Source organism: Salmo trutta, chromosome 5 (assembly GCF_901001165.1).
Source record: "Salmo trutta chromosome 5, fSalTru1.1, whole genome shotgun sequence".
NCBI lineage: Eukaryota > Metazoa > Chordata > Actinopteri > Salmoniformes > Salmonidae > Salmo > Salmo trutta.
The window spans coordinates 2,884,813-2,909,368 of record NC_042961.1 but is presented as its reverse complement, the minus strand read 5'-3'; the positions used below and the strand labels follow the sequence as shown (position 1 = coordinate 2,909,368).

The following is a 24,556-nucleotide window of genomic DNA, read 5'->3' as shown; positions in this document are numbered from 1 at the left end:
AGAAAGGATGATATGACTGGAGATGATTTTATGTATTTCACCTTTATTTAACCAGGTAGGCTAGTTGAGAACATGTTCTCATTTACAACTGCGACCTGGCCAAGATAAAGCAACGCAGTGTGACACAAACAACAACACGGTTACACATGGAATAAACAAACATACAGTCAATAACACAATAGAAAGAAAAAAAGTATATATGCAGTGTGTGCAAATGAGGTAAGATAAGGGAGGTAAGGCAGTAAATAGGCTATAGTGGCGATATCTTTACAATTTATCAATTAAGCACTGGAATGATAGATGTGCAGAAGATGAATGTGCAAGTAGAGATACTGGAGTGCAAAGGAGCAATGGCACCACGTACAGTATCACAGATCACAGAGGTAGGATTATGTGTGTGTGTGTGTAGATCTGTGTGTGTGTGTGTCATCAGAGATGGCATCACAGGCAGAAAGAAGTCTTGTGTAAACTGTTTATGTAATATTAGTCACACGATGTACGATTGCTATCTGGTACAAGAACCTCTACACGCACTCACCAAAACTCACACACATGCACAAAAAAACATACACACACACCTCACACTGCATTACAGGAACAAGATTGTTTGTACAAGATATAAGTATTTTAAAAGCAGAGTAAGAAGACAGGAATGGAATAACATGTTCTCACTTAAAAGACCTGTGCTTCATTTTAACAGCCGGGGGTTAAGATATTGGTGTTGCCATAGTTTCCTCAACAGAGAAGGAAGAAGAGGAGGAGGAGGTGGAAGAGGAGAAGAGAAGCTAAGGGACGGATGAAGTGGTGTTAGAGTAGCATAGTAAAACAGATGGCAATCTGGGAAAAATCATTCTTCAGAACCTCTCCTCTCCCCTTCCTTCCTCTCCTTTTCTCTCTTCTCTTAGGGAAAAACGTCAAATCTCTTAGGGAAAAATCTTCAAAACTTTTGTGGATATTTCTTTCTTTTTTTTAGGGGTTCTAGGATTCTACCTAGAACCATGAACAGTTACTGAACATGGAGGAGCCAGAACAGCACTTTATCTAAGAGTGTAGGTTCAGCAGAGCAGGTTGAGTGGAGACAAATAGAGCCCATTCAGCCCCCCAGTGCCATGGTGTCACCTCTGGACCTGGTAGGCACATGGTGATGATCATGGCCACTCATGGAGCCCTTGACTACCTGTTTGTTCTCCGTGTAACCATGGTAGCGGGAAGGGTTTTCTTCTTCAAGGGTCTCTCCTGGGAATTGAAATAATGTCTATAAGAAGAAACATATTCAAGGCATTGCTAAGATAGTTCCAAACCAGTAGATATGCTTACAGACATAGCAGTGGAAAAACCCGTAAGGCTCTGGTCAAAAGTAGTCCACTATAAAGGGAATGAGGGGCCATTTTCCACCTGTTTGTTTCACCACCAGGTCTCTGATGTCTCTGTTAGCTCCTCTCAGTGCCACAGGGAGCTGTTTGAGGAGAGAACCATTATATTGATGGACTTGAATTGCAGCCAGGGAAAGAGGCGAACCAAACTAAAGGAATCAGATTATCTGGCAAGATAGAGTGAAATAATTCAGAAGTGTCATCCGTTGGTCTCTCCGCATCGCTATGCATTTGCACTCTGCAACATGGAGCTGTGTAGGAATATCTCTCAGGTATCCCAGACCAGTCATCAACATGGAGCTGTGTAGGAATATCCCTCAGGTATCCCAGACCAGTCATCAACATGGAGCTGTGTAGGAATATCCCTCAGGTATCCCAGACCAGTCATCAACATGGAGCTGTGTAGGAATATCCCTCAGATATCCCAGACAGGGTTGGAGAGCCCATGGTGTCCATGGTATACAGAGCACTGGGTAGCAGCAGGAACAGGGTTGAAGAGCCCATGGTATACAGAGCACTGGGTAGCAGCAGGAACAGGGTTGGAGGGCCCATGGTATACAGAGCACTGGGTAGCAGAAGGAACAGGGTTGGAGAGCCCATGGTGTACAGAGCACTGGGTAGAAGCAGGAACAGGGTTGGAGAGCCCATGGTATACAGAGCACTGGGTAGCAGCAGGAACAGGGTTGGAGAGCCCATGGTATACAGAGCACTGGGTAGCAGAAGGAACAGGGTTGGAGAGCCCATGGTGTACAGAGCACTGGGTAGAAGCAGGAACAGGGTTGGAGAGCCCATGGTATACAGAGTACTGGGTAGCAGCAGGAACAGGGTTGGAGAGCCCATTGTATAGCGAGAGCCTGCATGCTCCTCAAACAGTGGTTGATGCGTGGGGTGAAATAAGTGTTGTTATAAAACCCAGACATTTCTGGGCTTATAAGTGTGAAAGCAGAGTTTTGATGGTTGCTACTAAAAGAGGAGGATCCCAGCTGCTACTATATGTATTTCTCAGCTGCTCATATTAAGCACATGCTCCGCTATAAAACCGGAGTAGCCTACCAAGCATCGTTGAAAAAACTAACTGCTGGAAAGCGGCCTCCATTCGCTATTCCAGTGCATACGGATGACATGTATTTTCCCCCTGCCACTGTTCCTGCCCATTTGATAATGGACCATTGTAAATTGAAAGAAATGTAGCATATTAGTAAAAACCAGATTATATTGAGAATAGTTTGATGGATGAAAATATGATCACTTGATGAGAGAACAGCATGTGTAGCCTGAGGCAAGGAACAGAGCACAAGTTTTTTGTAACTTTCTCAAATCATCAATAGCCTATAGTCACATCATGCGGCCATATTTGTTTTGATTTCTAAGACAATCTAAGGTTGTCTAAGGCACAGTGCACGCTGACACTGTCGAAAGGTGTACAGTGTTTCCTCCGACACATTGGTACAGCTGGTTTCCGGGTTAAGTGGGCATTGTGTCAAGAGGCAGTGCGACTTGGTTGGATTGTGTTTCAGAGGACGCACGGCTCTCGACCTTCGCCTCTCCCGAGTCTGTACGGGACTTGCAGCGATGAGACAAGACTGTAACTACCAATTGGATACCACAAAATTGGGGAGAAAAAGGGCTAAAAAATAGAAAGGTCAGCACCCAGCGGATTGTATGTGTGGAGGTCCGGAGATGCTACACGTGTTTATGTTAATTAACGGTCAGTTACCATGAAACCGGCAGTCTTGTTCATGACAATAACCGGCTGATAAAATATCATAACCGCAACAGCCCTAGTTAGTACGTACACACAACAAGTAGGTCACATGGGGGAGTGTCACGCCCTGGCCATAGAGAGGGTTTTGGTTCTCTATTTTTGGTTAGGCCAGGGTGTGACTAGGGTGGGCGTTCTATGTTCCTTTTTCTATGTTGGTGTATTACTTTGTTTCGGCCATGTATGGCTCTCAATCAGGAACAGCTGTAGATCGTTGTTGCTGATTGAGAGTCATACATAGGCAGCCTGTTTTTCCTTTGGGGTTTGTGGGTGAATGTTTTCTGTTTAGTTTTGTAACCTGACAGAACTGTTGCTGGTCGTTTTTGGTTTATTTTGTAAGTGCTCATTCGGTCCATTAAAATCTTTCAAGGTGAACACATCCTCCGCTGCACCTTGGTCTCATTTTGACGACGGCCGTTACAGGGAGAGGCGTTGTGCCGTTTTGAAACCAGTTTTGTTGTTCACTTGTGCTATATAAGATGAAAGAGTTCCATGCATTCATGACTGTAAAATACTGTACGTTTCCTTGAATTCGTTCTGGACCTGGGGACTGTGAAAAGACCCCTAGTGGGATGTCTGATGGGGTAAGTGTGTGTGTCAGTGCTGTGTATAAGTTGACTATGCAAACAATTTGGAATTTCCAACACATTAATGTTTCTTATAAAAACAAGAAGTGATGCAGTCAGTCTCGACTCAACTCTTAGCCAAGAGAGACATGCATGCATTGTATTAATATTAGCCCTTTGATTACAATGAAGAGCAAGACGTGCATCTCTGTTCTGGGCCAGCTGCAGCTTAACTAGGTCTTTCTTTGCAGCACTTGACCACATCACTGGATAATAATCAAGATAAGATCAAACTAGAGCCTGCAGGACTTTGTGGAGTGTGATGTCAAAAAAGCAGAGCATCTCTTTATTATGCACATACCTCTCCCCATCTTTACAACCATTGAATCAATATGTTTTTGTCATGTGCGTCGTAAGGATTGGACCAAGGCGCAGCGGGTAAAGTGCTCATCTTCTTTATTTGAAGTAACGTGAACAATTAAACAAAATAAACAAAACAGTTCCGTAAGGCAACACAGGCTATACAGGAAAACAACCACCCACAAACACAAGTGAAACAAACCCAAACTAAATATGGCCTCCAATTAGAGGCAACGACAACCAGCTTCCTCTAATTGGAGGTCCTACCAAAACCCGAACATAGAAATAGAAAACTAGATTTAAACATAGAAATAGAAAACACAGAACCTAAACCAAAAACACCGAAACACACAAAACAAACACCCCCTGCCACGCCCTGACCAAACTACAATGACAAATAACCCCTTTTACTGGTCAGGACGTGACAGTATCCCCCCCAAAGGTGCAGACCCCGAATGCACCTCAAAAACAAAAACCCCACAAAACAATCCCAAACTTAAAGGGAGGGTGGCCACCGTCAACAACGGTCCCTGTGCTACACCCCCCCCCCCTCCCAATCCTCCCACCACGGAGGTGGCTCTGGCTCTGGGCGTAGCTCTCGTTCAGAAGACTCTAGGCTGGGGAGTGTCGCTGGAGCCTCCTGGCTGAGGAGCGTCGCTGGAGGCTCCGGGCTGAGGAGCGTCGCTGGAGGCTCCGGGCTGAGGAGCGTCGCTGGAGACTCCGGGCTGAGGAGCGTGTCGCTGGAGACTCCGGGCTGAGGAGCGTCGCTGGAGACTCCGGGCTGAGGAGCGTCGCTGGAGACTCCGGGCTGAGGAGCGTCGCTGGAGACTCCGGGCTGAGGAGCGTCGCTGGAGGCTCAGGGCTGAGGAGCGTCGCTGGAGGCTCAGGGCTGAGGAGCGTCGCTGGAGGCTCAGGGCTGAGGAGCGTCGCTGGAGGCTCAGGGCTGAGGAGCGTCGCTGGAGGCTCAGGGCTGAGGAGCGTCGCTGGAGGCTGAGTGCTCACAGCAGGCACTGGCTGTACCGGGTTATGGAGGCGCACTGGAGGGTGAGTGTGGGGAGCATGAACAGGACATACTGGACTGGGCAGGCGCACTAGAGGCCTGATGCGTGGGGCTGGCTTTGGAGGCGCCAGACTAGTAACACGCACCTCAGGGCTAGTGCGGGGAGCAGGAACAGGACGTAGAGGCCTGGTGTGTGGGGCTGGCTTTGGAGGTGCCAGACTAGTAACACGCACCTCAGGGCTAGTGCTGGGAGCAGGAACAGGACGTAGAGGCCTGGTGCGTGGGGCTGGCTTTGGAGGTGCCAGACTAGTAACACGCACCTCAGGGCTAGTGCGGGGAGCAGGAACAGGACGTAGAGGCCTGGTGCGTGGGGCTGGCTTTGGAGGCGCCAGACTAGTAACACGCACCTCAGGGCTAGTGCGGGGAGCAGGAACAGGGTAAACTGGACCGAGGAGATGCACTGGTGGCCAGATGCGCTGCGCCGGCGCACTTCTCCCTGGTTGCCGGCCAACTCTCGCCCGGCAACGCTGCGGAGCCCTTATTGACCGCACCGGACTGTGCGTGCGTATGGGCGACACAGTGCGTATCTCCGCATAACAAGGTGCTTGCTTGATCCGTCGCTCCCCATAATAAGCACGGGGAGTTGGCTCAGGTCTCCATCGGGACTCTGCCCAACTCCCCGTGTGCCCCCCCCCCAAAAAAAATTATTTTGGGGGGATGCCTCTCGGCCTCATGTAGCTCCCTTAATTTCCTCTCCCAGAAACGTTGTTCTGCCTCCCACGTCCATCCTTCTCCTCGGTGCTCCAATCCCCGCTGCTTGGTCCTTGTTTGGTGGGTGGTTCTGTCATGGGCGTCGTAAGGATTGGACCAAGGCGCAGCGGGTAAAGTGCTCATCTTTATTTGAAGTAATGTGAACACTTAAACAAAATAAACAAAACAACGAAACAGTTCCGTAAGGCAACACAGGCTATACAGGAAAACAACCACCCACAAAACACAAGCGAAACAAACCCCAACTAAATATGGCCTCCAATTAGAGGCAACAACAACCAGCTGCCTCTAATTAGAGGTCCTACCAAAACCCCAACATAGAAATAGAAAACATAGAACCTAAACCAAAAACACCGAAACACAAAACAAACACCCCCTGCCACGCCCTGACCAAACTACAATGACATATAACCCCTTTTACTGGTCAGGACGTGACAGTTTTGACCATGACAGTTTATAATCTAAGGTATCACCAAGTAATTTAGTCTCCTCAGCTTGTTCAACAGCCACACCATTCATTACCAGATTCAGCTGAGATCTAGAACTTAGAGAATGATTTGTACCAAATACAATGCTCTTAGTTTTAGAGCTGTTCAGGACTAGTTTATTACTGGCCACCCATTCTATAACTGACTGCAACTCTTTGTTTAGGGTTGCAGTGATTTCACTAGCTGTGGTTGCTGATGCGTATCGGGTTGTATTGTATTTATTATGGATCCCTATTAGCTGCTTCCAAAGAAGCAGCTACTCTTCCTGGGGTCAAGTAAAATTAATATACAATTTTAAAAACATTGCAATACATTCACAGATTTCACAACACACTGTATGCCCTCAGGCCCCTACCACATATGTGCTACCACATATCTCCAGTACTAAATCCATGTGTATGTATAGTGCGTATGTTATCGTGTGTATGTGTATGCATGTGTCTGTGCCAATGTATGTGTTGCTTCACAGTCCCCGCTGTTCCATAAGGTCTTTTTTTATCTGTTATTTTAATTGTAATTTTACTGCTGGCATGAGTTACTTGATGTGGAATAGAGTTCCATGTAGTCATGGCTCTATGTAGTACTGTGTGCCTCCCATAGTCTGTTCTGGACTTGGGTAACTGTGAAGAGACCTCTTGTGGCATGTCTTTTGGGGTATGTATGGCTGTCCGAGCTGTGTGCCAGTAGTTTAGACAGACAGCTCGGTGCATTCAACATGTCAATACCTCTCATAAATACAAGTAGTGATGAAGTCAATCTCTCCTCCACTTTCATCCAGGAGAGATTGACATGCATATTATTAATATTAGCCCTCTGTACATCCAAGGGCCAGGCTTGCTTCGCTGTTCTGAGCCAATTGCAATTTTCCTAAGTCATTTTTTTGTAGCACCTGACCACACGACTGAACAGATGTCAAGGTGCGACATAACTAGGGCCTGTAGGACCTGCCTTGTTGATAGTGTTGTTAAGAAGGCAGAGCATCGCTTTATTATAGACAAACTTCTCCCCATTTTAGCTACAACTGCATCAATATTTTTGACCATGACAGTTTACAATCTAGGGTTACTCCAAGCAGTTTAGTCATCTCAACTTGCTCAAATTCCATATTATTTATTACAAGATTTAGTCAAGGTTTAGGGTTTAGTTCCAAATACAATGCTTTTAGCTTTAGAAATATTTAGGGCTAACTTATTCCTTGCCACCAACTCTGAAACTAACTGCGGCTCTTTGTTGAGTGTTGCAGTCATTTCAGTCGCTGTAGTAGCTGACGTGTATAGTGTTGAGTCATCCGCATACATAGACACATAGTCAGTGTCATGTCGTTAGTAAATATTGAAAAAAGCAAGGGGCCTAAACAGCTACTCTGGGGAATTCCTGATTCTAGCTGGATTATATTTCAGATGCTTCCATTAAAGAACACCCTCTGTGTTTTGTTAGACAAGTAACCCTTTATCCACATTATAGCAGGGGGTGTAAAGCCATAACACATCAGTTTTTCCAACAACCGATATGATCGATAATGTCAAAAGCTGCACTGCAAGACAGCCCCCACAATAATTTTATCATCAATTTCTCTTAGCCAATCATCAGTCATTTGTGTAAGTGCTGTGCTTGTTGAGTGTCCTTCCCTATAAGCATGCTGAAATTCTGTTGTCAATTTGTTTACTGTGAAATAGCATTGTATCTGGTCACACCATTTTTTCCAGAAGTTTACTAAGGGTTGGTAACAGGCTGATTGGTCGGCTATTTGAGCCAGTAAATGGGGCTTTAGTATTCTTGGGTAGCGGAATGACTTTAGCTTCCCTCCAGGCCTGAGGGCACACGCTCTCTATTAGGCTTACATTTAAGATGTGGCAAATAGGAGTGGCAATATCATCTGCTATTATCATCAGTAATTTTCCATCCAGATTGTCAGACCCCGGTGGCTTGTCATTGTTTATAGACAACAATAATTTGTTCACCTCTTCCACACTGACTTTACGGAATTCAAAAGTACAATTTTTGTCTTTCATAATTTGGTCCGATATACTTGGATGTGTATTGTCAGCGTTTGTTGCTGGCATGTCATCCCTAAGTTTGCTTATATTGCCAATGAAAAAGTCATTAAAGTAGTTTGCAATATCAGTGGGCTTTGTGATGAATGAGCCATTTGATTCAATGAATGAAGGAGCCGAGTTGGCTTTTTTCCCAAAAATGTAATTTAAGGTGCCCCAAAGCTTTTTTACTATCATTCTTTATATAATTTATCTTTGTTTCATAGTGTAGTTTCTTTTTATTTAGTTTAGTCACATGATTTCTTAATTTGCAGTATGTTTGCCAATCAGTTGGGCTGCTAGACTTAATTGCCATCTAGAGGCGAAAGAAACGCACACCTATTTAGGCGAGGTGCTGGCTAGTGGAGTAGAACACTTTAAATTAAAGGAGAGCCGTACACTCTAGGAGCTCAGATGCAAAAAATGTAGAACCTAATGTCCAACGTTTCGACAGACAAGCTGTCTTCATCAGGTTCTAATGACAAACACTGTGGGGTGACTCGTTTGTGTCTATTAAAGGCTGCACTGAAATCCAACAGTACCACAATCTTCTTATCAAGAAAGGAATTAGAGACTAAATATTCTTGATTCTCCTAAATTCATGCACTGACATGATCGTAACAATCGACCACCCGTCTCTATCCCTGTCTCTGTGCATCAAGCACCCGCATCGTCATTACCTCGCTCTACATTGTCAGAGAGCAAATTGTCTCCATCTTGTGTGATGAATGGAGTGTCTGGGAAAATAACTGGACCATAGAATAGCTGTGTAGCATCTTAAGGCTAGCTTTCAGATATGGGAATGTGCGTCCCAAATGACACCCTATTCCCTCCATAGTGGCCTATGGACCAGGGCCCATAGTAGTGCACTACATAGGGAATAAGGTGTAATTTGGGATGCACCTGATATCAATATGTGACTTAGATCAAAGTGTCTTAAGGAAAGAATCCAAGTTTCAGTCAGTATCCCAACTCCTGTTGTAATAAATGTTTTGGGTCCAACAAATTAGCATTATATCAGTTCAAAAACGTCCATCTTCCCCGAGAGCTATTTTGTATCTGTCCTTCTCTCTCTCGACTCAGACCCCGTAATCTTTACCCCTAAAAGCACTTTCTCCATTTTCTCAGCCCTATTTTTCACACTCCGGAACCGATTGAGTAGTATACTAAAGTAAATGTGATCTCAGAAGTAAAAGTCTGAAGCTTTCTGCCTTTAATCCTTTTTGTCAACTGACCATGTATCTCTCCATTGACTTGTCTTCCCATGCTGTCCATTCCATCAGACGTGTGCCTCCACAATGCACCTGGTTCAGCTGAAATCAAAGCTCTATTGAAAGGCTTCGCCTTGACAATATCATCTGGCTTTTCAGACTGCTAAATTGTTCAGGCAAATGTAATGTAGACCTGACTGCACTCTCCTGAGTTGAGAGATAGGCTGCATGCATCCTAAAGGGCACATGATCCCCTACATAGTGCACTACTTTTGACCAGAACTCTATGGGCCCTAGTCAAGAATAGTGAACTATATAGAGAATAGGGTGCTATTTGGGACACATAGTAGTGTGTAGACTTGGCTGCACTCTGCTGAGATGAGTCTGAGAGCCTTATAAAGCATCAGCCAAAGCCTTTGACTCAGTTTCTTCAATGCATCTTTCTCCACCTCTTGTATTGAATGGGTTTTGTTTGAACGTCTGTATTCATAGAACCAGAGACCTATAATGGAAGTGTCTCTGTACTATTTATTGTATACACCAGTCCTGTGTGACTCACACTGTATTTTACTGAATGTACTACAACAGGGCTTTCCCAAGCTTTTTTGTCCCACGACCCCATTTTGATATCAGAAAATTCTCGCAACCCCAACCATGTGAAATGAATGATGTAATTAACAACCAATGTTTATTTTTTTAATTGGGACTATGGCAGTCAACTGAAAAACATTCCAACAGTATTTCTGATTGTCTTCTCAACTCACCATCACATACTTTTATATGTAGGGCTATGACAGTCAATTGCAAAGGAGTCTGAAATAATGTATCTTATCTCACCACCATTAATCAGGTGGGTGTGCTTGATGCATGTCACGTCGGACCTTGAGTCAGGGGGCGTGGTCGACAGTGCGCGCCTCATCTCTGCTGTCACATCCAACCTGGATGGATATTTGGTTTTAATGCAGACGAGAGCACTGAATCCAGCTTTACACAGATATGAGCTGGCGAAGGGTACCATGAGCTTTATGGTGCTTTCAACATAACTGGGAACTCTGAAAAATACGAAGTCAAATTATGATGTCGGTAATCTTCAGGTTGGAAATTCTGACCTCTAGAAAGAGTACCTAGATTCCGAGTTGGATGACCGTTCAAAATGATTTTTCCCAGTCGGAGCGCGTTTTTTCGGGTTCCCAGTTGTCTTGAAAGTCAGAGATTTCCGAGTTCCCAGTTATTTTCAACGCGGCATTAATGCTCAGAGGGAGACGACAGGGTGTTCCCTTTGAGTCAGGAACCAAAACTCCTCTGTAGTTACCCGGGAATGCATTCAGTCACATGACAGCGCGATAGCTGTTCGATTTCACTTACCGGCATGTCAACTGAGCCAGGATCACAGTCAAACGGATTGGGAAGTAGGTCCCAAAGTGCTCTTCCAAGCGTTGGAGGTGAGCAGTCATCACTCGTGTGGGACACTTACTGATGCTGTTTTCTGTTAGGAACAGCCGAGCGAAGGGGGCACGGTTCACTTTTGAAAGATTCTCTCTCCAATAAGAATTATTTTCTTTGAATCCACTGACTCGTTCACTCATCTGTAGAATGTTTTTGTATTTCCCCTGCATCCTTGCGTTCAGTTCGTTCAGTTTCCCAATGTTACATAGGCAAGGAGACACATTTTCTTTTCATTACACAGAAAGTCAACCAAGTCTGTTTTTTCTTTACATCCATTGTGAATAACAAAAGTTCCTCTGTCAATGTGAAAAATCTTTCCAACAATCTCCCTCGATAACCACCGAGCCTCGGTGTGAAATAGAACATTGTCATGCTCTCCGCATAGTTTTGCGAACAGGCGTCTGCGCAGTTGTGGTTTGATGTAGTTTACATTGGAAGTTATCTGCTGCAGTATATCTCAGAGTTCTGTGCTCAGCTCTTTTGTTGCTCTAGGTGTATCCATTCTAGCTCAGTGGGTGTATCATACCATGCCTCCATATGGCAGAGGGAGACACATTCATAGCTAGAGTGCAGAGGCCTGCCTGCCGTCCCGCCATCGATGGAGTCCCATTTGTGCAAAAGCACACCATTCAATCCCATGGAATCTGTTTTTCGTCAATATAGCCACGCAGCACACTGAACATCCCCTGTGCCGTTTCATGCTCGGGAAAAATATGTCTGGATGCGTTATCTGTTTCTTTTGGTTGTGTTTCAGATTATTTTGTGCCCAATATATACATTAATGGTAAATAATGTATTGTGCCATTTTGGAGTCACTTTTAAGGGTATGTTTCTAAACACTTCTACATTAATGTGGATGCTACCATGATTACAGGTAGTCCTGAATGAATCATGAATAATGATGAGTGAGAAGTTACAGATGCACAAGTATCATACCTCCCAAAATGCTAACCTCCCCTGTTATTGTAAGGGTGAGATGTTAGCATGTCTTGGGGGTTTGCTAACCTCCCCTGTTATTGTAAGGGTGAGATGTTAGCATGTCTTAGGGGTATGTTAACCTCCCCTGTTATTGTAAGGGTGAGATGTTAGCATGTCTTAGGGGTATGTTAACCTCCCCTGTTGTTGTAAGGGTGGGATGTTAGCATGTCTTAGGGGTATGCTAACCTCCCCTGTTATTGTAAGGGTGGGATGTTAGCATGTCTTAGGGGTGTGTTAACCTCCCCTGTTATTGTAAGGGTGAGATGTTAGCATGTCTTGGGGGTTTGCTAACCTCCCCTGTTATTGTAAGGGTGAGATGTTAGCATGTCTTAGGGGTATGTTAACCTCCCCTGTTATTGTAAGGGTGAGATGTTAGCATGTCTTAGGGGTATGTTAACCTCCCCTGTTGTTGTAAGGGTGGGATGTTAGCATGTCTTAGGGGTATGCTAACCTCCCCTGTTATTGTAAGGGTGGGATGTTAGCATGTCTTAGGGGTGTGTTAACCTCCCCTGTTATTGTAAGGGTGAGATGTTAGCATGTCTTGGGGGTTTGCTAACCTCCCCTGTTATTGTAAGGGTGAGATGTTAGCATGTCTTAGGGGTATGTTAACCTCCCCTGTTATTGTAAGGGTGAGATGTTAGCATGTCTTAGGGGTATGTTAACCTCCCCTGTTGTTGTAAGGGTGGGATGTTAGCATGTCTTAGGGGTATGCTAACCTCCCCTGTTATTGTAAGGGTGGGATGTTAGCATGTCTTAGGGGTATGCTAACCTCCCCTGTTATTGTAAGGGTGAGATGTTAGCATGTCTTGGGGGAGTGATATTTGTGCGTGGGGTTGTGGGCACGGTAGGTCTTGTACATAGAACAGCCATAATACAGTAGTGTTATCATTTAGGTCTTTTACTTATTACAGCCATAATACAGTAGTGTTATCATTTAGGTCTTGTACATAGAACAGCCATAATGCAGTAGTGTTATCATTTAGGTCTTGTACGTACTACAGCCATAATGCAGTAGTGTTATCATTTAGGTCTGTTGTACGTACTACAGCCATAATACAGTAGTGTTATCATTTAGGTCTTGTACATAGAACAGCCATAATGCAGTAGTGTTATGTCTCTTTTCCTGTGTTTCATCCCGGATGTCTCTTTTCCAGTAACTGTTATTTTATCCATGCTGATGTGTGTGTGTGCGTGTGCGTGTCTGTAGGTGTGTGTGTGATGGGCAGTGTTGGAGCATTACCAGTAGTTGGGCTGATTGATGACGTCCCTCCATACATGGTGATTAGTCTACCTGGTTAGATTGATGACCCTCCATACATGGTGATTAGTCTACCTGGTTAGATTGATGATGACCCTCCATACATGGTGATTAGTCTACCTGGTTAGATTGATGATGACCCTCCATACATGGTGATTAGTCTACCTGGTTAGATTGCTCCTGACGGGGTACTCTGGATGTTTTGTGTAACCATTGTGTCGGCCAGGGGTCCAGAGCCTGCTAGTTTTCTGTTCTACCTGATAATGAATTGCACCCACCTGGTGTCCCAGGTCTAAATCAGTCCCTGATTAGAGGGGAATCACCCACTTGGTGTCCCAGGTCTAAATCAGTCCCTGATTAGAGGGGGGAAAGCAGTGGACCGTCCAATTTGAGGGGACTTGGCCTCGGGGTAGTGTTTTACACGTATACTGTAACAGATATATCTTATTTTTATAGTAAATAGGTTGTACATCGATGACATAGTACATTTCAGGGAGAGTCGAGGGTGGTGGGGAGAGTTAGGCAGAGTCGAGGGTGGTGGGGAGAGTTAGGCAGAATCGAGGGTGGTGGGGAGAGTTAGGCAGAATCGGGGGTGGTGGGGAGAGTTAGGCAGAGTCAGGGGTGGTAGGGTAAAATAGGAGGTTACGCTAGTTATGAGCAGTGTGGTAATGTACCCTGTGTGTCATCGCTGTCAAGGCTCTGTGCACCTTAGGATGTGACAGTAGCAAGGAGAACCATGGGAACTGGAGAGAACACACAATCTCTCCCGGGGAATTATGGGACGACAGAGCTTTCTCAGGCAGAGCTGTCACTCAAACCAAAGGCTAAGGCACCTCCCGTACAATATGGAATGTCAACACAATGTATGTATCTGGCTGCTACTGCCACCAAGCCAAGCACTGGCTGCTACTAGCGGCTACTGGCGGCTACTGGCTGCTACTGGCTGCTACTGGCTGCAACTGGCACCAAGCCAAGCACTGGCTGCTACTGGCGGCTACTGGCACCAAGCCAAGCACTGGCTGCTACTGGCTGCTACTGGCTGCTACTGGCACCAAGCCAAGCACTGGCTGCTACTGGCTGCTATTGGCTGCTACTGGCACCAAGCCAAGCACTGGCTGCTACTGGCTGCTATTGGCTGCTACTGGCACCAAGCCAAGCACTTGCTGCTACTGGCTGCTACTGCCACCAAGCCAAGCACTGACTGCTACTGGCTGCTACTGGCACCAAGCCAAGCACTGGCTGCTACTGGCTGCTCCTGACTGCTACTGGCACCAAGCCAAGCACTGGCTGCTACTGGCTGCTACTGGCACCAAGCCAAGCACTGGCTGCTACTGGCGGCTACTGGCACCAAGCCAAGCACTGGCGGCTACTGGCGGCTACTGGCTGCTCCTGGCTGCTACTGGCACCAAGCCAAGCACTGGCTGCTACAGGCTGCTACAGGCGCCAAGCACTGGCTGCTACTGGCTGCTACTGCCACCAAGCCAAGCCAAGCACTGGCTGCTACTGGCGGCTACTGGCTGCTACTGGCGGCTACTGGCTTCTACTGGCGGCTACTGGCTGCTACTGGCTGCTCCTGGCTGCTACAGGCACCAAGCCAAGCACTGGCGGCTACTAGCGACTACTGGCTGCTACTGGCACCAAGCCAAGCACTGGCTGCTACTGGCTGCTACTGGCATCAAGCTAAGCACTGGCGGCTACTGGCTGCTCCTGGCTGCTACTGGCACCAAGCCAAGCAGTGGCTGCTACTGGCGGCTACTGGCGGCTACTGGCTGCTACTGGCTGCTACTGGCACCAAGCCAAGCACTGGCGGCTACTGGCGGCTACTGGCTGCTACTGGCACCAAGCCAAGCACTGGCTGCTACTGGCTGCTACTGGCATCAAGCTAAGCACTGGCTGCTACTGGCTGCTCCTGGCTGCTACTGGCACCAAGCCAAGCAGTGGCTGCTACTGGCTGCTACTGGCGGCTACTGGCGGCTACTGGCGGCTACTGGCTGCTCCTGGCTGCTACTGCCACCAAGCCAAGCACTGGCTGCTCCTGGCTGCTACTGGCACCAAGCCAAGCAGTGGCTGCTACTGGCTGCTACTGGCGGCTACTGGCACCAAGCCAAGCAGTGGCTGCTACTGGCACCGCACCAAGCACTGGCTGCTACTGGCTGCTACCTGCTGCTACTGGCATCAAGCCAAGCACTGACTGCTACCAGCTTCTACTGACACCAAGCCAAGCACTGGGTTTGTCCCAAATGGTACCCTATTTCCTATTTTGTGCACTACTTTTGACCAGATCCCATATTAGTGCACTATATATAGGGAATAGGGTGCCATTTGGGACACATATGTTACTGGTGGCTCTTTCCTCTGTCAGAGAGCCCAGGGAGACGGTAGACGTGGGACTCCCAAGGCACAAAGTGTTCGTTCTCAGTGCTCAGACACTCATTCCATCATCCGCATCTGGAGCGAACACACATACACACTACACACACTCATTCCATCATCCGCATCTGGAGCGAACACACATACACACTATACACACTCATTCCATCATCCGCATCTGGAGCGAACACACATACACACTACACACACTCATTCTATCATCCCCATCTGGAGCGATGTGATCACTGCTCATGTCGTGTGGCGTAGTCTCGGTAGAGATGAGGGGTCATGGATATAATAAACCCGCAGGACTAATTGTAATAGTACTGAAGAGTCACGAGTAGATTTGATGGATGTTTCAATCAAAATATGACTGAAGTCTAGGTTTCTGAGGGCCTGAATTTGACTGGTTGTATTTCTCCCGGTAATTGTTTTTCTGTTCATCACAGAGGTTTCACTTTGATACTACTGATCTACAAAGGATGTATACATTAGATACTATAGTCCTCATTTGAAATGAGAATGTAGATGAATCGATTCATTTGATCTACACAACACTATAGACCGCTCCCCTCTAAGTTCATTATATAAACCAGGGAAATAAACAATACAACATGCAACCAATCAGATCTACTGTAGAATTCCATTAGCACCTGGCTACAAGACTCCCATTTAGTTCCATAATGGAATTTATCGCAGGTGTGAATGTCTGGATTTTTTGGCCTGATCCGAACACCACCATTAATACTTTAATATCGAGCAAATGACTGGGCATACTGGGTCAACATGATCTGTACTGCTGGTCTACCAGCCAGGTAAACTAGATTTTGTAGTCCTAGAGCCTCATTTATCCATAACGCCAACAAAGGGGTTTTAATTGGGTAGATAAATGCATAGAGAAAGAAGAACCACCATGCACTTTATTATTACCTATTATTTATTAAATAATCCTGATTTATGTGGTCAACATAAAAGGATATAACCTCAAGCTAATTAGCCCCAATGGCTGTGGTCATTCATCTCAGAGGGACTTAATATATAGGCATTCAGGAACTCAGATTTACTACTTAAGGATTTGGTCTTTCCTTTTTACATTTTTTACATTTTAGTCATTTAGCAGACGCTCTTATCCAGAGCAACTTACAGTAGTGAATGCATACATTTCATACATTTTTTTCTCCGTACTGGTCCCCCGTGGGAATCGAACCCACATCCCTGGCGTTGCAAACACCATGCTCTACCAACTGAGCCACACGGGACCTACATTAGCTTTGTTTGAACTCATGGTACAATGTAGACTGTATTGTTGTTTTTCTTGTAGTTCGGATTAGGCCTAGGATGCAGAGAGAGAAGGGGTGGGGTGCTAACCAAAGTATGACATTTGATCTCTGTTTCTCTGTACAAATTCCAACATATAGTGTCAATCAGAATTCTCATTCATTTTGATTTCAATTACAGTTAATTTATGTATGAAACCCTCACATTCACAAAGTAGGGATGTTGTTAGCATAACTCAATTTACATGGTTGCATCCTTTCAAAATGGCCATTGATGATCAACATTGGTTAGATTATTTCCTATAGGACTGGTATTTTTCCTTAGGAGCAGAGCGAGGAAATAGTATGCTCTATGGAGCAAAGCAGCAGCACCAACACATCAGCAGTTAAAGTACCAAATGAATACCTCTGACAGGCAGGCAGGAAGAGGAGAGAGAGAGAAAGAGCCTCTATCCCAGGCTGCCTTCCTGCTTGCCTTCAAAAGTGCCACAAAGCATCCATGCTGACCTTCTTATCCATCCTATCCCTCCCTCGCCCCTTAATGAACACCATCCTATCCCTCCCTCACCCCCCTAATGAACACCATCCTATCCCTCCCTCGCCCCCTAATGAACACCATCCTATCCCTCCCTCGCCCCCTAATGAACACCATCCTATCCCTCCCTCACCCCCCTAATGAACACCATCCTATCCCTCCCTCACCCCCCTAATGAACACCATCCTCTCCCTCCCTCACCCCCCTAATGAACACCATCCTATCCCTCCCTCGCCCCCCTAATGAACACCATCCTATTCCTCCCTCACCCCCTAATAAACACCATCCTCTCCTTCCCTCACCCCCCTAATGAACACCATCTTATCCCTCCCTCACCCCCCTAATGAACACCATCCTATCCCTCCCTCGCCCCCTAATGAACACCATCCTATCCCTCCCTCGCCCCCCTAATGAACACCATCCTATCCCTCCCTCACCTCCCTAATGAACACCATCCTATCCCTCCCTCACCCCCCTAATGAACACCATCCTATCTGTCCCTCATTCTCCTAATGAACACCATCCTATCCCTCCCTCACCCCTCACCCCTAATGAACACCATCCTATCCCTCCCTCATCCTCCTAATGAACACCATCCTATCCCTCCCTCACCGCCCTAATGAACACCATCCTATCCCTCCCTCATCCTCCTAATGAACACCATTCTATCCCTCCCACACCCCCTTAATGAACACCATCCTATCCCTCACTCACCCCCCTAATGAACACCATCCTATCCCTCCCTCACCCCCCTAATGAACACCATCCTATCCCTCCCTCACCCCCCTAATAAACACCATCCTATCCCTCCCCCATCCTCCTAATGAACACCATCCTATCCCTCCCTCACCCCCCTAATGAACACCATCCTATCACTCCCTCATATTCCTAATGAACACCATCCTAGCCCTCCCTCACCCTCTAATGAACACCATCCTATCTGTCCCTCATCCTCCTAATGAACACCATCCTATCCCTCCCTCACCCCTCTAATGAACACCATCCTATCTGTCCCTCATCCTCCTAATGAACACCATCCTATCCCTCCCTCACCCCTCACACCTAATGAACACCATCCTATCCCTCCCTCACCCCTCACCCCCTAATGAACACCATCCTATCCCTCCCTCATCCTCCTAATGAACACCATCCTATCCCTCCCTCACCCCCCTAATGAACACCATCCTATCCCTCCCCCATCCTCCTAATGAACACCATCCTATCCCTCCCTCACCCCCCTAATGAACACCATCCTATCCCTCCCTCACCCCCCTAATGAACACCATCCTATCCCTCCCTCATCCCCTTAATGAACACCATCCTATCCCTCCCTCATCCCCTTAATGAACAAGGGCCAAAGGAGCTCTAGAGCTCAGCCTCTCTTCTCCTCCTTCTCTTCCACCCTGACTCTCCCCAACTCTCCCTAGCTCTCCCCACCACCCCCAACTCTCCCTAACTCACCCCACCACCCCCGACTCTCCCTAACTCACCCCACCACCCCCGACTCTCCCTAACTCCCCCCACCACCCCTAACTCTCCCTAACTCTTCCCACCACCCCCGACCCTCCCTAACTCCCCCCACCACCCCCGACTCTCCCCACCACCCCTGTCTCTCCCTAACTCTCCCCACCACCCCCGGCCCTCCCTAACTCTCCCCACCACCCCGACTCTCCCTAACTCTCCCCACCACCCCCGACTCTCCTCACCACCCCCGACCCTCCCTAACTCTCCCCACCACCCCGACTCTCCCTAACTCTCCCCACCACCCCGACTCTCCCTAACTCTCCCACCACCCCGACTCTCCCCACCACCACTGTCTCTCCCTAACTCTCCCCACCACCCCTGTCTCTCCCTAACTCTCCCCACCACCCCTGTCTCTCCATGACTCTCCCCACCACCCTCGACCCTCCCTAACTCTCCCCACCACCCCCAACCCTCACTAACTCTCCTCACCACCCCCGACTCTCCCTGACTCTCCCCACCACCCCTGACTCTCCCTAACTCTCCCCACCACCCCCGACTCTCCCCACCACCCTCGACCCTCCCTAACTCTCCCCACCACCCCTGACTCTCCCCACCACCCCTGACTCTCCCCACCACCCTCGATCCTCCCTAACTCTCCCCACCTCCAATCTGTCTGTGCCGCTGCAGTATTATTAGACGTGCCTAGTCCTCTGAGAGAGGAAACCGAGAGGACTGAGGGGCTGGCAGATGAGAGATGCTACAGGGGCTACTAGTTCCATTAAAATGGACATTCTACTTCCACTCCTTCCATTCACCAGGGCCTTTGTTATCATGGAGCTTGACGTTCGCTGCCTCGCAAGCTGGCCTCTCAGGATGTAGTGAGGCTTACTGATCCATGACCAGCTCATCTATCTTTCAGGATTCCAGGGTACGCGCTGTGAAATTGACACCGACGAGTGTATCTCAGGCCCATGCCAGAACCAGGGCCACTGTCTTGACCGGGTCAACAGCTACAGGTAAAAGGGGAACCGCGAGGGGCACCTTATATACAGTCTGCATACCAAATGGCCCTCTGTTCCCGAACCCTATAGGATCCGACCAAATGTAGTGCGCTATATAGGCAACAGGGTGGCATTTGGTACACTTCCATTCATTTTTCAACCCAGAGATACTCACTCAAACAAACAAAGATGAAAATTGCTGTCAGGTTATATGAATAATGGATTATAAACTCATACCAGATGATTGATGATTTGATCAATTACCCACAATACCTGCTCCCATTTAGCAGTAATTGCGCTAATGCTAATGAGTGCAATTAATTCCAAGGTGACAATTATTGAATATGGTGAAATTGAGACAAGTAGATAGTGAGCTCCAGTCTTAAGATGGTGGTTCCCTTATGATGACTCCGGGAGTAGAATGAATACTATCACATACTTATCACAACCGTATTATATTTACCGCCTCCGAACATATTATAAATATATTGATAGTACGGTCTCTGTACATTTAAGCAATAAGGCATAAGGGGGTGTGGTATATGGCCAATATACCACGGCTAAGGGCTGTTCTTTAAGCACGACGCAACGCGGAGTGCCTCAACGCGGCCCTTAGCCATGGTATATTGGCCATATATCACAAACCCCTGAGGTGCCTTGTTGCTATTTTAAACTGCTTACCAACGTAATTAGAGCAGTACAAATAAGTGTTTTGTCATACCCGTGGAATACGGTCTGATATATCACGGCTGTCAACCAGTCAGCATTTAGGGCTCGAACCACTCAGTTTATAATATAATATATATACTACATTATGTGCTCTGTACATTATAAGCACATATAATGTATTTACCACAGCAATATATTGTTATTATGGCCTCAGTTCAGATGTGTGTGAATAGTGTGATGCTGTTACACCATGCTAAGCATGACCCTGTGATATGGTTAAATGAACTGTTAAATGAACAAAGGCTCATGCCATATTTCCATAAACACTATGCAAAAATAATGCGGCTTCATAACACGCCCTTTGGAGTGGAAATGAGGTCAGTTCAATGAGGAACCGTCTCTCCTTTTAACAGGGCTGTTTATATGAATCCTTCTTTACAGCTTAGTTTAACGTTTAGTTAAACAGTCACAAACTAAAAGGTCCCGATTAATCTTGATCCGATGTGTAATTAATATCAGATAAAGTCCTCTTCATTGATCTGTTATTTCATCCTTTTTTTTCCCTCACACGTGCCACTACGAGTAAACAAATGGATTTTCTATTTTGTATGCAAGAGAGGAGATCAATATTAATGATTGCCTTTGTTTTCAGCTGTGACTGTGAGCCTGGGTTTTCTGGCCATCACTGTGAGGAAGACATCAACGAGTGTTCCTCCAGACCCTGCCAAAATGGAGGCATTTGCCAAGACCAGGTTAACAGGTTGGTACCTACAGTACCAGGACAATATTCACTTTAATATTTACCCCGTTACCTATACCTGGTCATTTAAGCTATCACTCAATGAATCTTTGAAGCCTTAGCTAGCTGGCTAACACCGTCTCTATCTCATTTGTATATATCTGTATCCCAAATGGCACCCTATGCCCTGTATATCCCTGTATAGTGCACTATAAGCCCTATGGGCCCTGGTCAAAAGTAGTGCACTATATAGGGAATAAGGTTACATTTGGAACGTATCCTATCTCTCTGAAGTATTTGTTTTTGAACCGTTAGCGCAAGGAACAAAAACAAGTTTAAAATGAGCCCCATGAGGTAGCTATGTTAAACCTAGCAGGGTTATTCTTCGAAGCGCTCCGGATGTGTCCCAAATGGCACCCTATTCCCTACATAGTACACTACTTTTGACCATTACAGGGTGAAGTGCACTGTGTAATGCATCATTTGGGATGCAGCAGCAGTCTTATATAACAGGCCTTTCTTCATCCTTGACATATTTAAGCTGCCATACTAAAGACAGCAGAGTGCATTCAGCAGGAACACATCATGACTCTAGATTGGGTTTCCTTTCCTCCACGGGGTAGTCTTCTTCTTCTCTCTCGCTCTCTCTCTCTCTCTCTCTATTCAGCCCCCCTCTCGCCTTCTCTCTCTATCTTTCTCTCTCTCTCCAACCTTCTCTCTTCCTCTTTCTCCTTCTCTTTCTCCCTCTCTCTCCACCTCTCTCTTTCCTCTCTCTCTCTTCACCCCCTCTTGCTCTTTCTCCCTCTCTCTCTCCACCCCTCTTCCTTCCTCTTTCTCTCTCTCTTCTGCTCTCTCTCTTCACCCCCTCTTGCTCTCTCTCCCTCTCTCTCTCTTCACCCTCTCCCTCTCTCTCTCTCTCTCCCTCCACTGTCTTTAATGGGAGTCCTGGGGCTTGTAGTAGGAGGCTGTAGTCCGACAGATGGGCAGAGAAGTCCCAGGGCCAATTTAAGTCCTAAATGGTTTGTCTCCAGTTTGTCTCCTGTCATGATACCTGCTCCCATGGCGACCCAGCATGCACTGCTCATAGCGATCCCCTGACTGGGCAGTTCTGGGAGTTCAGTTAAGGTGTGTCCACCCCTCTGTAACGACTCTCTGATGAAAGCAGACCCTGGATGCCTCCCACATGGCACCCTACTCCCTTTATAGTCAGTAGAGTCCAGACAAGCTGTTCCTCTATTTACTCTGCTGCTCAAACCATCCACCTACTGTACATGGAGATCTGTCTGTGTAGGGTACATTAAGAGATGTAGTGTTGTTCCCTATAGCAGTGAGCTGTAGTGGTGTCCCCCAGAGCAGTGAGCTGTAGTGTTGTCCCCTATAGCAGTGAGCTGTAGTGTTGTCCCCTATAGCAGTGAGCTGTAGTGGTGTCCCCCAGAGCAGTGAGCTGTAGTGTTGTCCCCTATAGCAGTGAGCTGTAGTGTTGTCCCCTATAGCAGTGAGCTGTAGTGTTGTCCCCTATAGCAGTGAGCTGTAGTGTTGTCCCCTATAGCAGTGAGCTGTAGTGGTGTCCCCTATAGCAGTGAGCTGTAGTGTTGTCTCCTATAGCAGTGAGCTGTAGTGTTGTCCCCTATAGCAGTGAGCTGTAGTGTTGTCCCCTATAGCAGTGAGCTGTAGTGTTGTCCCCTATAGCAGTGAGCTGTAGTGTTGTCCCCTATAGCAGTGAGCTGTAGTGTTGTCCCCTATAGCAGTGAGCTGTAGTGTGTCCCCTATAGCAGTGAGCTGTAGTGGTGTCCCCTATAGCAGTGAGATGTAGTGTTGTCCCCTATAGCAGTGAGCTGTAGTGTTATCCCCTATAGCAGTGAGCTGTAGTGTTGTCCCCTATAGCAGTGAGCTGTAGTGTTGTCCCCTATAGCAGGGAGCTGTAGTGGTGTCCCCTATAGCAGTGAGCTGTAGTGGTGTCCCCTATAGCAGTGAGCTGTAGTGTTGTCCCCTATAGCAGTGAGCTGTAGTGTTGTCCCCTATAGCAGTGAGCTGTAGTGTTGTCCCCTATAGCAGTGAGCTGTAGTGTTGTCCCCTATAGCAGTGAGCTGTAGTGTTGTCCCCTATAGCAGTGAGCTGTAGTGTTGTCCCCTATAGCAGTGAGCTGTAGTGGTGTCCCCTATAGCAGTGAGATGTAGTGTTGTCCCCTATAGCAGTGAGCTGTAGTGTTGTCCCCTATAGCAGTGAGCTGTAGTGTTGTCCCCTATAGCAGTGAGCTGTAGTGTTGTCCCCTATAGCAGTGAGCTGTAGTGTTGTCCACTATAGCAGGGAGCTGTAGTGGTGTCCCCTATAGCAGTGAGCTGTAGTGTTGTCCCCTATAGCAGGGAGCTGTAGTGGTGTCCCCTATAGCAGGGAGCTGTAGTGTTGTCCCCTATAGCAGTGAGCTGTAGTGTTGTCCACTATAGCAGTGAGCTGTAGTGGTGTCCCCTATAGCAGTGAGCTGTAGTGTTGTCCCCTATAGCAGTGAGCTGTAGTGTTGTCCACTATAGCAGTGAGCTGTAGTGTTGTCCCCTATAGCAGTGAGCTGTAGTGGTGTCCCCTATAGCAGTGAGCTGTAGTGGTGTCCCCTATAGCAGTGAGCTGTAGTGCTGTCCCCTATAGCAGTGAGCTGTAGTGCTGTCCCCTATAGCAGTGAGCTGTAGTGCTGTCCCCTATAGCAGTGAGCTGTAGTGCTGTCCCCTATAGCAGTGAGCTGTAGTGCTGTCCCCTATAGCAGTGAGCTGTAGTGCTGTCCCCTATAGCAGTGAGCTGAAGTGTTGTCCCCTATAGCAGTGAGCTGTAGTGTTGTCCCCTATAGCAGTGAGCTGTAGTGTTGTCCCCTATAGCAGTGAGCTGTAGTGTTGTCCCCTATAGCAGTGAGCTGTAGTGTTGTCCCCTATAGCAGTGAGCTGTAGTGTTGTCCCCTATAGCAGTGAGCTGTAGTGTTGTCCCCTATAGCAGTGAGCTGTAGTGGTGTCCCCTATAGCGGTGAGCTGTAGTGTTGTCCCCTATAGCAGTGAGCTGTAGTGGTGTCCCCTATAGCAGTGAGCTGTAGTGGTGTCACCTATAGCAGTGAGCTGTAGTGGTGTCCCCTATAGCGGTGAGCTGTAGTGGTGTCCCCTATAGCGGTGAGCTGTAGTGGTGTCCCCTATAGCAGTGAGCTGTAGTTGTGTCCCCTATAGCAGTGAGCTGTAGTGGTGTCCCCTATAGCAGTGAGCTGTAGTGGTGTCCCCTATA

General features: G+C 47.1%; 1 protein-coding gene across 1 annotated transcript in view; it reads left to right on the top strand.

The window, feature by feature from the left end:
* Window positions 1-24,556, top strand: part of LOC115193446 (protein eyes shut homolog) — a 226,058-nt gene that overhangs the window by 161,887 nt on the left and 39,615 nt on the right. The window contains exons 25-26 of the mRNA XM_029752135.1: window positions 19,812-19,908; window positions 21,215-21,322. Coding sequence (XP_029607995.1) covers window positions 19,812-19,908; window positions 21,215-21,322 — 205 coding nt within the window. The remainder of the gene's footprint in view (window positions 1-19,811; window positions 19,909-21,214; window positions 21,323-24,556) is intronic.